Source organism: Microcaecilia unicolor, chromosome 11, assembly GCF_901765095.1.
Source record: "Microcaecilia unicolor chromosome 11, aMicUni1.1, whole genome shotgun sequence".
In the NCBI taxonomy this organism is placed as follows: Eukaryota; Metazoa; Chordata; class Amphibia; order Gymnophiona; family Siphonopidae; genus Microcaecilia; species Microcaecilia unicolor.
This window is the reverse complement of record NC_044041.1, coordinates 127243139-127256822: the sequence shown is the minus strand read 5'-3', so window position 1 is coordinate 127256822 and position 13684 is coordinate 127243139. Positions and strand designations below refer to the sequence as shown.

Genomic DNA, 13684 nt, shown 5'->3' with positions numbered 1-13684 from the left:
CCAACTGTAGGACTTTATCCATGGCATGCCTAACTACATGCGTCCTATTTATGACAATGGTACAGCACTCTGAAGAATTGAGCACTGTGCAGAGGCCACCCTGGGCTGCAAAGAGGTAGTCAAGGCCCATACGGTTATACCGAGAAACTATACTTAATTCATTAATTTGATCCTGCAATGCATTGACTACCACGTTCAGCTCATGAACTAAAACATGGAGTAGGGACTGAAGTCGTCGGGTAGCCATACCTAGTTCAGTGATACCCGCTACCGGGCCCCCAATTGGAATCCAGGCCATGGCAGAAAGGGCCACAAGTCTCTTTTTAGTCAGAGGATAAGTAGAGTTGATGTACTGGATGGCTAATTCAATCGCCTCATCCTCTGTGGCAACGGAGGAGGGTAAGGACAAGGCCTCTCGCTTAGAGCGGTGCGGGGATGGTGGCCTGAGAAGAGGAATAACTTTAGGAAAATAATTCAAGGTTACCAATACACAAAAATCATACGTGGGGGGAAGAATCATGTGGAGGACATTATCACAGAGCCAGTAATGGCCAAGGAGAGGTTGAGGGAAGTTCCCAATAAATGTTGGCTCAGGCTGGACAAGGTACTTAGGATGCCCATAATGCGAGCCCCTATCCCAGGGGGAACGAAGACGAAATGGAGACTTTGCACACCATAGGTGCCAATCCCCAATTGTGACAGGCTGCTCATTTGTTATAAACTCTTCATACCCCGGGGACTTCTGAAAGTAGAAAATAAGCCGGGACACTATAGTCCTCTCAGTGGTACGGTTAGGAGCCAGATAATCACCTGGGTCATAATCTGCAGGTACGGTAGTAGGGCACATAGGAGTACCTGGAGAGACTACCCACACAGATTCCCCCTTCTCTGGGAGAACATTGGTATAGTTACAGGAAATGGGAAGAACAGTTGAGATGTTTCTTGTTAAACAAAACACTCCAGAAGCTGGATAGGGAGACGTAAAGACTGGCCTTAGAGAAGATTCAGAGGGGGAGGTAGCATTATAAAAGGACCACCAAGTATAATCCTGGCTCCAAGGGCCTGAACTCGAAAAGTAGGGAGGTATAAGAGCTGTAAGCGGCACAGGGACAGGAACAGCTGGGACATCTGTGGTATAAGGAGAAAATCGGGAACACACAATACAAGGGGAAGTAATCTTTGCCTGGCTAATTAGTTCCTGGACAGAGTGTAGCCAAAGGTTGGAGCGAGTTGGGGTATTAGGAACAAGGAGGCAAGGAGTAGAAAACAACAAAAGCACCCAAACTACTAACATTTTCTTTCTTCCTAATCTAAAACAAATACAGCAAACTAATCAAGCAATAATATTCCAACAGTCTGTGCTAGTCACAGATTACTCTAATATAATGTTCTCAGTCTTTGAGTTCTTATACCAGTTGGGATAGAACCTCAACTGACAAGGATCAAGCTCTCAAATTCCAGGAAAGCCAGAATCAGGCAAGAAAGAGTCTCAGTATGAAGCCGAAGTTCAGCAGCTCCTGCGGTATGCAGTTGACCCTTCTTTTCAGCTAGTAGATTCTCTGATTCCGGTCAAGCGCAACTTCAATGGCTCCGCTGGATCACTTTCTGCTCTCCACTGTTTAGGCTCCGTCTGATCCGTGCTGGGCTCAGTCTGGTCAGCAGACTTGATTCGAGACCAATGGACCCATGGAGTTATCCCTGTGACCTTCACAGCTGTAGGGGTAGAAAGCAAAACAGTAAAAGGTCCTTTCCACCGGGGCCCCAAAGGCTGGAGCCTCCAGTCTTTCACCCAAACTCTATCCCCTGGCAGGAAGGAATGTACCTGAGCCTGGAAGGGGACAGGGTTTATTTCTCTCACATAAGACTGAAGCTCAGAAATTATCCGGCCCAAAAGGGCTACCTGCTCCTGCACCTGGGCAGACCCTAAAGTCCCAATGTCTCCCTTAATTCCCTGCAAAATGGCTGGGGGCTTCCCATACACAATTTCAAAGGGAGAAAGAGCTGTTCCTTTAGTTGGGGTGCATCGGAGGCAGAAGAGGGCTAGTGGCAGTGCCTGTGGTCATTTCAGTTGAGTTTCCTGACAAATCTTTGCTAGGCTATTTTTCAAGGTTCTGATTGCTCGCTCAACCTGCCCTGAACTCTGGGGACGGTAAGCACAATGCAATTTCCAGGTAATGCGCAATGCGCGGGACAGGGCCTGAAGTGTGGCTTCAACAAAGGCAGGACCATTATCTGAACCTATGGCAAGGGGCAGTCCATACCTGGGGATGACATCCCTAAGGAGGGCTCGAGCTACTTCTGTGGCTTTCTCGGTGACTGTAGGATATGCTTCCACCCACCCAGAGAAAGTACAGACCATGACCAAGAGGTATCGGAGCCTACCGCTCCTGGGCATTTCTGTGAAGTCTATGACTAGGGACTCAAAGGGTGTTAGTCCTCTAGACTGAACTCCTGGTGGAATACGGGGTCCCTGACGAGCATTATTCTGGGCACAGAGAGTACATCGGGCAGAGGCAGTGGCAACCAGACTATCCAATCCTTCCAGCACCACTACTCGACTGAGTAGGCGGGCTAGTGCTGTCTTCCCTAAGTGTGACAGGTCATGAGCTTGAGACACTACTGGCCAAGCTAGGTGGCGTGGCACCAGAACTCTGGTATCAGGGAGATGTAACCAGCCATCAGGTCTCCTTACTGCACCTTCTTCTTGAGCCCATTTCTCTTCCGTTTGGGTGTACATAGGCGTCCATTCTTGCAGTCGAATCTGGAACAGGGGAGTCACAGTACCTGCTGGGGGTCCTCGAGCAGCTTCCTTGGCCACCCGATCAGCATGGCGGTTCCCTCGGGCCACTGGAGTATCTATCCTTTGGTGTCCCCGGCAGTGAATGACAGCTACCTTCTTAGGGGCCCAAACAGCCTCTAGCAACTGAAGTATTTCAGGTCCATACTTAACAGGTTGGCCTGCAGCATTTATGAGTCCCTTTTCCTTATACAAAGCTCCATGAGCGTGTAGAGTTGTGAAGGCATACTTGGAATCAGTATAAATGTTGGTCACCAGTCCTGCTGCTAGCTCCAGAGCTCGTATGAGGGCCACAAGTTCTGCTTTCTGGGCTGAAGTTCCTTGGGGCAGGGCCCTTGCTTCTATCACCTTGTCCTCTGTCACCACAGCATAGCCTGCCAATCGTTTGGAGTTCTCCACGTAACTGCTTCCATCTGTGAAATAGATTACATCTGGGTCCCTCCAAGGAACATCTTTGAGATCTGGTCGACTGGAGTACACTTCATCCATGGTTTGGATACAGTCATGATCCGGTGGTCCCTCAGATGCTGGCAAAAGAGTGGCGGGATTGAATGTAGCTACTGTTTCCAGGTGTATCCGTGGATTCTCACATAAGCTGGCTTGGTACTTAACCATACGGCTATTTGTAAACCAGTGGTTGCCCTTGTACTCCATGAGGGTGAGAACTGCATGGGGGACTTTAACAACCAGTTCTTGCCCCAAGGTCAACTTGTCAGCTTCCTGGACCAGTAAGGCTGTCGCTGCAATAGCCCTCATGCAGGCTGGCCATCCTTTAGCCACTCCATCCAGCTGTTTAGACAGGTATGCAACAGGCCTCTGCCAGGATCCCATCATCTGGGTCAGCACACCCAGAGCAACCCCCTGTCGCTCATGGACATACAGTGAGAAAGGTTTCTCCACATCAGGAAGGCCTAACGCAGGGGCTTGGAGTAGGGCTTTCTTTATGGCGATGAAGGATTATTGAGCAATAGGTCCCCATTCAAATGGTTCCTTTTCACCCCCCTTTGTGGCCTGGTAAAGGGGTTTCGCCATCAGTGCAAAATTTGGAATCCAAATTCTGCAGAATCCAGCTGCTCCCAGAAATTCCCTAACTTCCCTTCTGGACTTGGGTTGGGGAATTGCAGCCACCGCTTGCTTCCTACTGACATCCAGTCTCCGACTTCCCTGGGAAATGCAGAAGCCCAGATACTTCACTTCTGACTGACAGAGTTGGGCCTTATAACCCGCATCCAAGAGTAACTCCAGCAATTCTCTGGTAGCCTCAAAACACTCTTCCTGGGTCACTGCTGCAATCAGGAGGTCATCTACATACTGGAGTAAAACTCGCCTGGAAGGCTCGGATTTAAAAGTCTTAAGGTCTTGTCCTAGGGCAGTCCCAAAAATGGTGGGGGAGTTCTTGAACCCCTGTGGCAGGCGGGTCCATGTATACTGAAGCTTCCGTCCTGTTACTGGGTTTTCCCATTGAAAGGCGAAAAGCAATTGACTGGCGGGGGCCACCCGAATACAAAAGAAGGCATCTTTTAGGTCCAGTGTTGTGAAATGGGTAGCTCCAGAAGGTATCAATCCCAGCAGGACATATGGATTAGGCACTACAGGGTGTAATGAAATAGTGGATTTGTTGACCACTCGTAAGTCTTGGACTGGCCGGTAGTCCTCAGTCCCTGGCTTCTGGACTGGCAACAGTGGCGTATTCCATGGAGACTGGCAAGGTCGAATAATTCCATGGGATAACAGACGATTCAGATGTGCTTGAATCCCTTCCAGAGCCTTTCGGGGAATTGGGTATTGGCGAAGATGGATTGGCCGGGCACTTGGAAGTAAATCTACATGGACAGGAGGAATATTTCGGGCCAACCCTGGGGGATTATCTTCTGCTCATACCCCATTGACCTGGAAGCTGTCGGCCAGGGATAGGTCAACTTGGCCATGCGACTGATGCAGCCGAAATTCTTCTTCAAGGGGGCAGCAGAAACTCAATATGCCCTTAGGGCTAGATGTTGGGGGCCGAAAGGAGACTGAAGTCTGGCCATCTGAGTCAAAGGAAATTTGGGCCCTAAGCTTGGACAGCAGGTCCCGGCCTAACAAAGGGATTGGACAGTCTGGCATATACAGGAATTCATGAGTGAATGTGTGTGAGCCTAATGGGCATCTACGGGTCGTCAGGAAGGGCCTCCGGTTCTGCACCCCCGTGGCTCCCACCACTCGGACAGTTTTCCAGACACAGGCGCTAATCGCTCCGTCACAACAGAATGTTCAGCTCCTGTATCAATCATGAATGGAATTGAGCGGCTCCCTATGGTTAGCTTGACCATGGGTTCCTGGGAGCCCAGTTTGTAGGAACCCGGTCTGTCCTATTCATCCCATTCTGCCATCTCGGCTATCCCAATGATGTCAGATTCAGAAGGCTCATACCTTCCCTCTCGAACTCGGCCTCGGCTTCCTCGATCTCCTGGTCCCCTTCTCAGTCCCTGGCGCCTCTGGGGGCATTCATCTTTCCAGCGCCCTCTTTCCTTGCAGTAGGCGCACTGATCCCTCTCCAATCGTGGTCTGGGATTCTCCCCTCGTGGCCGGGATTGATTGAAGGAATCTCGGGGCCTGGCTGGCGGTCCGGGGTCCCACTTTGGCTTCCCATTGGCTAGAGGTCGACCTCGGTTAAGGGTGGAATTAGTAATGGCTGCCGCCAAAAGGTCGGCCTTCTTCTGCATCTTCCGGTCAGCCTCTCGGCGCATCTCCTGATCCCTATTAACGAAAACCTTTGTTGCGATCTCAATTAGCTGGGTGGTATTCATCCCTGCGAATCCCTCCTGACGCTGCAGCTTCTTCCGGATATCTGGCATACTCTGGGCCACCAATGCACTATTCACCATTCTCTGGTTTTCTAGTGCCTCAGGGTCAAATGGGGTGTATGTTCTGTAGGCTTCAATTAGTCGCTCTAAAAAGGCCCCAGGGGATTCAGTTGCCCCTTGGAGAATTTCAGAGACCTTTGCCAGATTAATGGGCCTCTTTATGCCTTTCCTCATACCTTCCAGCAAGTCCCGGCAATAGCCAGACAACAGTTCATAGTGCTGCCCATTATTTGGATCCCAAGCTGGAGCTGCGCGAGGGAACCGAGTTCTAACCCATTCCTCTGGGTCCTGTGTCCCCTCGGGGACACGTGCTCGCGTAATGGCCTCAGCATTTTGTAAAATCTTCCGCCTCTCCTCAGTTGTGAAGAGGGTCAGGAGAAGTTGTTGACAATCAGTCCAGGTTGGGTTATGGATGGCCATAATGCTAGCCACTAGGTCCACCACTGCCTGAGGCTTTTCAGTATAAGAGGGGTAATGCGTCTTCCAATTCAGGAGATCGGTGGTTGTGAAGGGTACATACTGGTAGGCCTGTGCCTGCATAACCTGACCCTCATTATTAGGATCCGGTCGAGTGGTGGTTACCTGACGCAGGGGCAGAACTCTCGAGGAAGTGGGAATGGAACCTGAGGTAGAGCTAGGAGCTACCCCCCTATCATGCTCAAAGGTGATTGCAACAGGTCTAACCCATTCAGGGGAGGCGTGTTGAACCCCTGAGGGATGAGGAGGGGTACTCATAGACTGAGAGGTGGTCACAGGTGATTCAGTCCATTGAAAGGGATGCTGAGCCCCTGATGAGTGGGTAGGGGTATTAGAGGGAGAGGCTGGGCTGTCGGGAGTTGAGGAGTCAGGGAGTGGAGCCCAAAGCGGGTCTTTGGAGGTTAGCAGGGAAGGATGTGGCAGAGGAGGGTAGAGGCTGGGTGAAAAGTCCAACCTAGGATGTGGCGGGGTTCGCACAGAAGGGGAGGAACTATCCGGGGAAGCCTGTGCTGGAGAGGCTTCGGCTGGACGCCGTGGATCTCTGGGGGTGGCACGGAACCCCAACAATGGACCATAAGGTGGTGGCTCAAGATCTGAGGGGTCATCAGAGAGTATGGGTTTCTCGGACAGGGTAGGGGCGGAAGCCACCGATTGGGTGGTAGGCTTCCTGGGGCTCTTTCCCTCTTCCAGTTTAGATTTTCTAATAATCTTTCTTTGAACGCGGCCCAACATGAACTTTACTGGGGATCCCATATAAGTTTTCAACCAAGAGGGAGGGTCAGTCACAAGGCTGTCCCAGGAATCTATATAGGGGAGTTGTTCAGAATATTCTGGTTCTCCTACAACTATGCTGTAGACCTTCCGGATTACTTCAATATCTAAGCTGCCACTAGGGGGCCACCCCACTCCCATAGATGGCCACTCAACTTCACACAAGGTTCTTAGAGTACTTAAGCTTAAAGTCTGTCCATAATCATTAATTAAAAATCCTTTCTTAAAATTCTTAAGCATACAATCTAGGGGAGTAGCAATTTGTCTAGATGATGTCCCCCCCATAATGCTTACAGTTACAACACACAAAAAGGGAGGGAATTTTTTTGGAAGTGTGGTAAGGGGTCCACAGATCCAGAGACAAAAAAGGTAAACAGACAACAATCGCTTCCTTCCGTCGCTGGCCAGTTGAACTCGCGTTAACTGGAACCGCAGCTATAAGAAGTCCACACTCATTTAACATTCATTCATGCATCACACACATACTGTACAAAAAATCCCACCCAACAATTTCAGATTTCTCAGATACAGATAAGCTCTAGCGGTTTCCCTACTAATCTCCACTAGACTAGAGGTACTAAGGCCTTCACTGAGAGTTGATCAGACTCCCCTTCCCTCAATTTTTGAGGGGCTGGTTTACAGTTTCCTAGCTAGGATTACAATACAGAATACAGAATACATACCCGGCGAATGTTCCTCAGTCAGTTGGGTGCCAGAAATTGATGCAGGGTCCAGGATCCCACCGCTGCCACCAAGAATTGTTGCAGGAATTACCACTATTGTTAGCAGAATCTGTGATACTTCAGGAGTCAAACAGCATACACCAGAATGAGGGAGAAATCTTCTTTATTTGCCAGCAAACAAAGTAGGACATCAGCACTAAGTCTCTTCTTCTCTTTCTCAGCTCTCTCCTTCTGGCTTCTGTCTCAGCTCCTTCTCTTCTTCTTAGCTCTCTCCTTCTTCTCACGTAAGCTGCTTCTGCTCCCAGTTATATACAGTTTTAAACCCCTCTAGCCCCCCTTACTTTCCAGATGGTAAAGAATAGATTGATTACCCTGTCTGAACCAATCATCTCTACACATATATTCAAAATATCAGTTACATAGATTTAATATTTCCCAAACTGACCTATGACCTGGGGCCTCTCACACTAGACAATGTGGCACCTATCTCTTGGCATTTTATTATGATTAAATTCTCAGCTAACTTCATAACTTAGGTTCATTGAGGGGCTAAGGGGCCAATCTTACATTTACCTATAATTAATCAAGACTTTCCCTGACCTCTTTCACCTATTAGCTTCCTACATAGAACTCGCTAGGACTGTGGATAATTCAAACCAGATGATCTATTTAAACTTGCAGAAATATCACTTGAAAGGTCAGACAAAGTTGAATTGAAAAGATATTCTACATAGAAATAGAACTTACTAATTACACAGAATAAAACATATTCTAAAATAAGCAGAAATCAGAATTCCTTATAAGACAAAATATAAAGCATCAAGAATATCTAAAATTATTTAAACAGCATTCAGCCTACTTTTAAAACTGCAATGTGCCTGGCTCATAATGGTATCCATATGTACTAGCATTAGCAATCCATCACTCAAAAAAGGGACCAAGAGAGTTTAATTTCTCTCTGACCTTTCTAACCTTTAGTCTAGCAAAAGTTAGACTTCTTGAGCAATTAAAAACAGATGGCCTTCCTCCACTACTTGCAGAACTGAACCAAACTTTTAAACCCCAATTAACAATTAATATAATTTCTCTGCCCAAGCTGCCTCACTGGTGGTCAGGGCAGGAAATAGCCCCCTCTTTCCTGCCCCCAGCGTCTGCATACTGTTCCTTGCTGACGGTCCCGGCGCAGATTCAAAATGGCCACCGAGAGTTGAAGTCTTGCAAGGCCGCTTCAACTCACGGTGGCCATTTTGAATCAGCGCCGGGACCGGAGTCAGCAAGGAACAGTATGCAGGCGCTGGGGGCAGGAAAGAGGGGGCTCTTTCCTGCCCCAAAGAGGTCACTAGACCACCAAGGCAGTATAGTAAGGTAAGGGGAGGGAAGGATAGAACACCCTTAGGGGTGTGTGATAGGGGTGGTGCAGTATGTGACAGGGGGCGGGGTGGGGTGTGTGAAAGGGTGTATGGTGTGGGCGGAGTGGGGTGTGGCGGGGCGGCGAATGTGTCCTCTTTTTTGGGGGAGCAAATATGGTAACCCTAGTAACATCTAACTCCCACATCCAGAACTGGTTACTAGCAGAACCAGAGACTGAAGGATCCTTCCCCAGGGCTTCCCTTATATAATCTCTGAGATCCTCCCGGGTCCTCCAGCCACTCCCCCAGTGACCTGTCACCCGGGACTCACTTTATCATGTTCTCAAACAAACCATAGGTTACACTGACACTGGTTGATTTCAAGTGAAGCCAGAGGGGGAAGGGAATGGAGGAAGGGAGAGATGCTGGACCCATGGGAGGGAAGGGAGAGAGAGAGAGAGAACTGCCAGACTGTGGGCAGGGAGCCTGAAGCAGCAAAAAAACCCCAGCTTTCTGGGTGTCGAATTTAAAGCTCTGCTATTGCTGGCCTGGGTTTTGCAAAATTGGCCAGGCCAGCTTAAAACCGGCCAGTTGGCAACCCTACGTGTGATTCAAACATGGATCCTGGTGGCAATGTATGTGTGATTCAGGCATGGGCTCTGGTGGTATCATGTGAGGCTGTCATGCAATTCCAATGACTTTAAGGGAAATTCTTTAATTTAGGCATCCACAGCGCACATAAATGTCTAGAATACTAGCACTTATGTAAGTGCATACTTGTTGTGCGCTTAATTTACATAGCACAAAAATACAAGGGAGTGTACACACAGGTGGAGCATATGGGGATATGGGCGGGGCTCACACTTACACACATAACTTACAGAATACTGTAAGTTATATGCAGTTCTGCTGCATTTAGGCATCCACAGTTACGCCAGCTCTGTGAGCTGTGTAATAGAGGCCTGAGGCATTCTTTAATTTTGCCCATTCAGTGATTTTAAATATTAACATTTTTTCTCTGCTCTCACAGACAAAGTGGTCAGGGACTGGGACAGACCATGGCCCGAGTGGGTGGTATCGTGGCTCCCATCGTGAAGATGACCAGTGAATATGTGTCCTCCCTGCCACTCATTATCTATGGTGCAGCACCTCTGGTTAGCAGCATCGTCACCTGTTTTCTTCCAGAAACTAAGGACCAGCCTTTGCCTGAAACCATTAAAGAAGTAGAAGAGAGGTGAGGAGTGCTTGTGTTTTGTTTGTTAATTTAGATACAGCAACCAGCTCCTGTTACACACACATTGTTACTTACAGTGACTGTGTGATAACATGCATGAGGGAAGGGCACGGAACCTTCGCTAAAACAGCCAAGCCTCAATGCAAAAGTAAAGCAAAATTCTTTTAATGGTGGCTTCCTAACAAATATACACAAAAGCCTGTTCACAGGTCTGGAAACTCAGGATTAAACATATATAGGGTTAACATATGTCCGGTTTTACCCAGCCATGTCCTCTTTTTGAGGACACTGCTGGGCATCCAGGTGTGTTTTGCCAGCCTGCCCGTTTGTCCAGATTTGTGGACAAATGGGCAGGCTCCCCTCCCCTCCTTTACCTTATTGTAGTGCCCTGGTGGACTAGTGGCCTCTTCGGGGCAGGAAAGAGCCCCCTCTATCCTGCCCGGCGTGATTGCAGACTTGTCTTGCTCCTGGCTCTGCTTCAAAATGGCTGCCGAGAGTTCAAGCAGTGGGCTCACGAGACTTCTGCAGAAGTCTTGCAACATCACTGTTTGAACTTTCGGCAGCCATTTTGAAGTGGCGCCAGGAGCAAGACAGGTCTACAGCCATGTCGGGCAGGAAAGAGGGGGCTCTTTCCTGCCCCGAAGAGGCCACTAGACCACTAGAGCACTACAGTAAGGTACAGGAGGGGAAGGGTAGTGAATGGAGTCATGTGGGTGGAGGGAGGCTGGAAAATTGAGGAGGGGATATACATGGGGGGAGAGACAGGGAATCTGGCTTTCTTTGGTGGGGGGGGGGTCATGTACAAAGGGAAAAAAGCCACAGACAGAATCCCCCTTATAGTGACGTACAACCCAGAGCTGGAAAAATTACAAAAAATCATAAAAAATCTTCAGCCTCTACTCCAAGAGGATGAATTACTGAAAGAGATATTCCTAGCCCCACCAGTGCTGGCCTTCCGACAGCCACCCAACTTGAAACACAAGCTAATCAGAAGTAAACTCCCAACACAGACTGAAAAAGAAGAGAAGGGCACACATCCCTGCAATATACCCAGCTGCAAGCTATGCCAAACCATTTCATAGGACCCCACAGTCATTCACAAAGGAAAAATATTCAACATAAAGGAATCTTTCACATGCTCATCTTCCAACGTGGTATATATCATTCAGTGTAAAAAATATAACGAAGGATGCTATATTGGAGAAACAGGCCAGATGCTTAAGACAAGATTTAATTTACATAGACATAACATGAAGAATGCTGGTGCCAGCCGGGTTTTTACCCCTGTGGGGCAGCACTTTACCAGACCAGAACACTGTACCAGTGATTTCATAGTAAAAATCCTGAAAGGTAACTTTAAAACAATACAGGAACGTAAGACCTTTGAAGTCAGAATGATTGAATATTTTGACACCCAACAGACAGGACTTAAGAAAGATCTGGATTTTCTAGCCCATTATAAATCATAAAGTTGTATTTCTCTGTTTATCTCCCTCTTCCCTCACCTATTTATTTTTTTTATTTATTGCATTTGTATCCCACATTTTCCCACCTCTTTGCAGGCTCAATGTGGCTTACAATACATCATGAATAGTGGAAACATTTAAGAAAATATATGTTTAGCATACAGAAGGATCTTGATAACATGATAATGATAAGACATATTAGTAGTTTACCCACACCCACACCCATCCTGTTAGACTATCAATGAAACGCTTTGATGTTCCCATGCATACCTCCTACCCCCCCCCTTACCCTGCTAAACTCTCATTGAAATGGATGTTTCACTTATATATTCTGTCATCTTCCACATTTGCTTATTTCCGATCTGACGAAGAAGGGAAACCTTCGAAAGCTAATCAAGAAATGTATTAAGTTATGTCCAATAAAAAAGGTATCATCTTATTTTCTTTTCCATGTTTTATTTTGTTTGATTTCTATTGATTACATATAAAAATATAAAATTTTGGCAGACACAACATGACTGCATTGTCTCAAGTGACAGATTTAACCCATATTCCTTCTAAATGATAAACTGTATCAGTTCACTATCATATATAATAGTTGTCTCTATTTTTGTGCTTTTTTTTTTATAAAACATGGTATACATTTTGTGGGGGACGTCTTCTAAAAGAAACCAGCTGCATAAAGTCCAGAAAATTGAAGAAAATGTGGACATCCCAATGTTTAAGAATGCCTGCTGACCACAGAGAACCAGAACGAATGCTGAGGAAGAGGATAAAGGGTTTTGAGTACCCAAATGGGAAACAAAAATAACGAAGAATTGAAAGAACTAAAAACACAGGTCAGAAGATTAGAAAGAGCATGGAGCAAGAAAAAGGACGAGCACACACTTAATGCCTGGAAACAATTACAAAAAAAATACAAATACACTATCAGACAAACTAAAAGAACTTATTACACAACCAAAATAGGACCAAACTACAAGGATACACACAAACTCTTCTCATTCGTAAACAAACTACTAAATACTACACCGGTGACCTCTAATAATATGGACACCCCATCAGCAACCAATCTTGCAAACTACTTCAATGAAAAAATTATAAAGTTCCGACTCATGATATCTATCAACGTAACTGAATACACAAACATCCTTGAATGTCTAGATCCAATACCCGGGGAACACCCAGCAGATCAATCATGGACCAACTTTGACATGCTCTCGGCAGATGAAATCTCACAATGGCTCGGAAGATACGCCAAGTCGCAATGCAAATTAGACATCTGCCCCACTAGCCTAATAAGATCTGCCCCTAAACAATTCAAAACAGACCTCACGAAACACATAAACCACAGGCTTCAAAATGGCTTTTCCCCCACGGATAAAGGAAACATCTTACTTACCCCTCTGCCTAAGGACACTAAGAAAAGCACAATGGACCTAACCAATTATCACCCAGTAGCATCTATCCCACTCATAACCAAAGTCATGGAGGGCATAGTGACGAAACAATTCACTGAATACCTAAATAAACACTCAATTCTACACAAGTCTCAATCAGGATTTCGGTCGAATCACAGCACTAAAACTGTTCTAGTGTCCGCAATGAACTCATTCAAACAAGCAATTTCAACTGGCAACAACATACTCCTCCTACAATTCGACATGTCCAGTGCCTTTGACATGGTTAATCATGGAATACTACTACATATACTAGAATACTTCGGAGTAGGAGGTGCAGTTCTCAAATGGTTCAGAGGATTCCTGACCACAAGATCATACCAAGTAACAACGAACACGGACATATCAGCCCCCCCAAGGATCCCCCCTCTCACCAACCCTCTTTAACTTAATGATGATACCTTTAGACAAACTACTAGCCAATCAAAACCTAAACCCCTACATATATGCAGACGATGTCACGATTTATATCCTGTTTAAACATGAGCTAAAAGAAATCACCAACGAGATCAACCAAAGCCTCCAAATCATGCACTCCTGGGCGGATGCATTCCAGCTAAAACTTAATGCAGAAAAAACACAATGTCTGGTACTCACTTCA

At 46.9% G+C, this 13684-nt stretch overlaps 1 protein-coding gene across 1 annotated transcript in view; it reads left to right on the top strand.

Moving 5' to 3' along the window:
• The window catches only part of LOC115480823 (solute carrier family 22 member 6-A-like), a 61859-nt gene extending 49483 nt beyond the window's left edge, over positions 1-12376 (top strand). The window contains exons 10-11 of the mRNA XM_030219747.1: positions 9954-10157; positions 12292-12376. Coding sequence (XP_030075607.1) covers positions 9954-10157; positions 12292-12361 — 274 coding nt within the window. The 3' untranslated portion in view covers positions 12362-12376. The remainder of the gene's footprint in view (positions 1-9953; positions 10158-12291) is intronic.
• The last annotated feature ends 1308 nt before the right edge of the window (positions 12377-13684 follow it).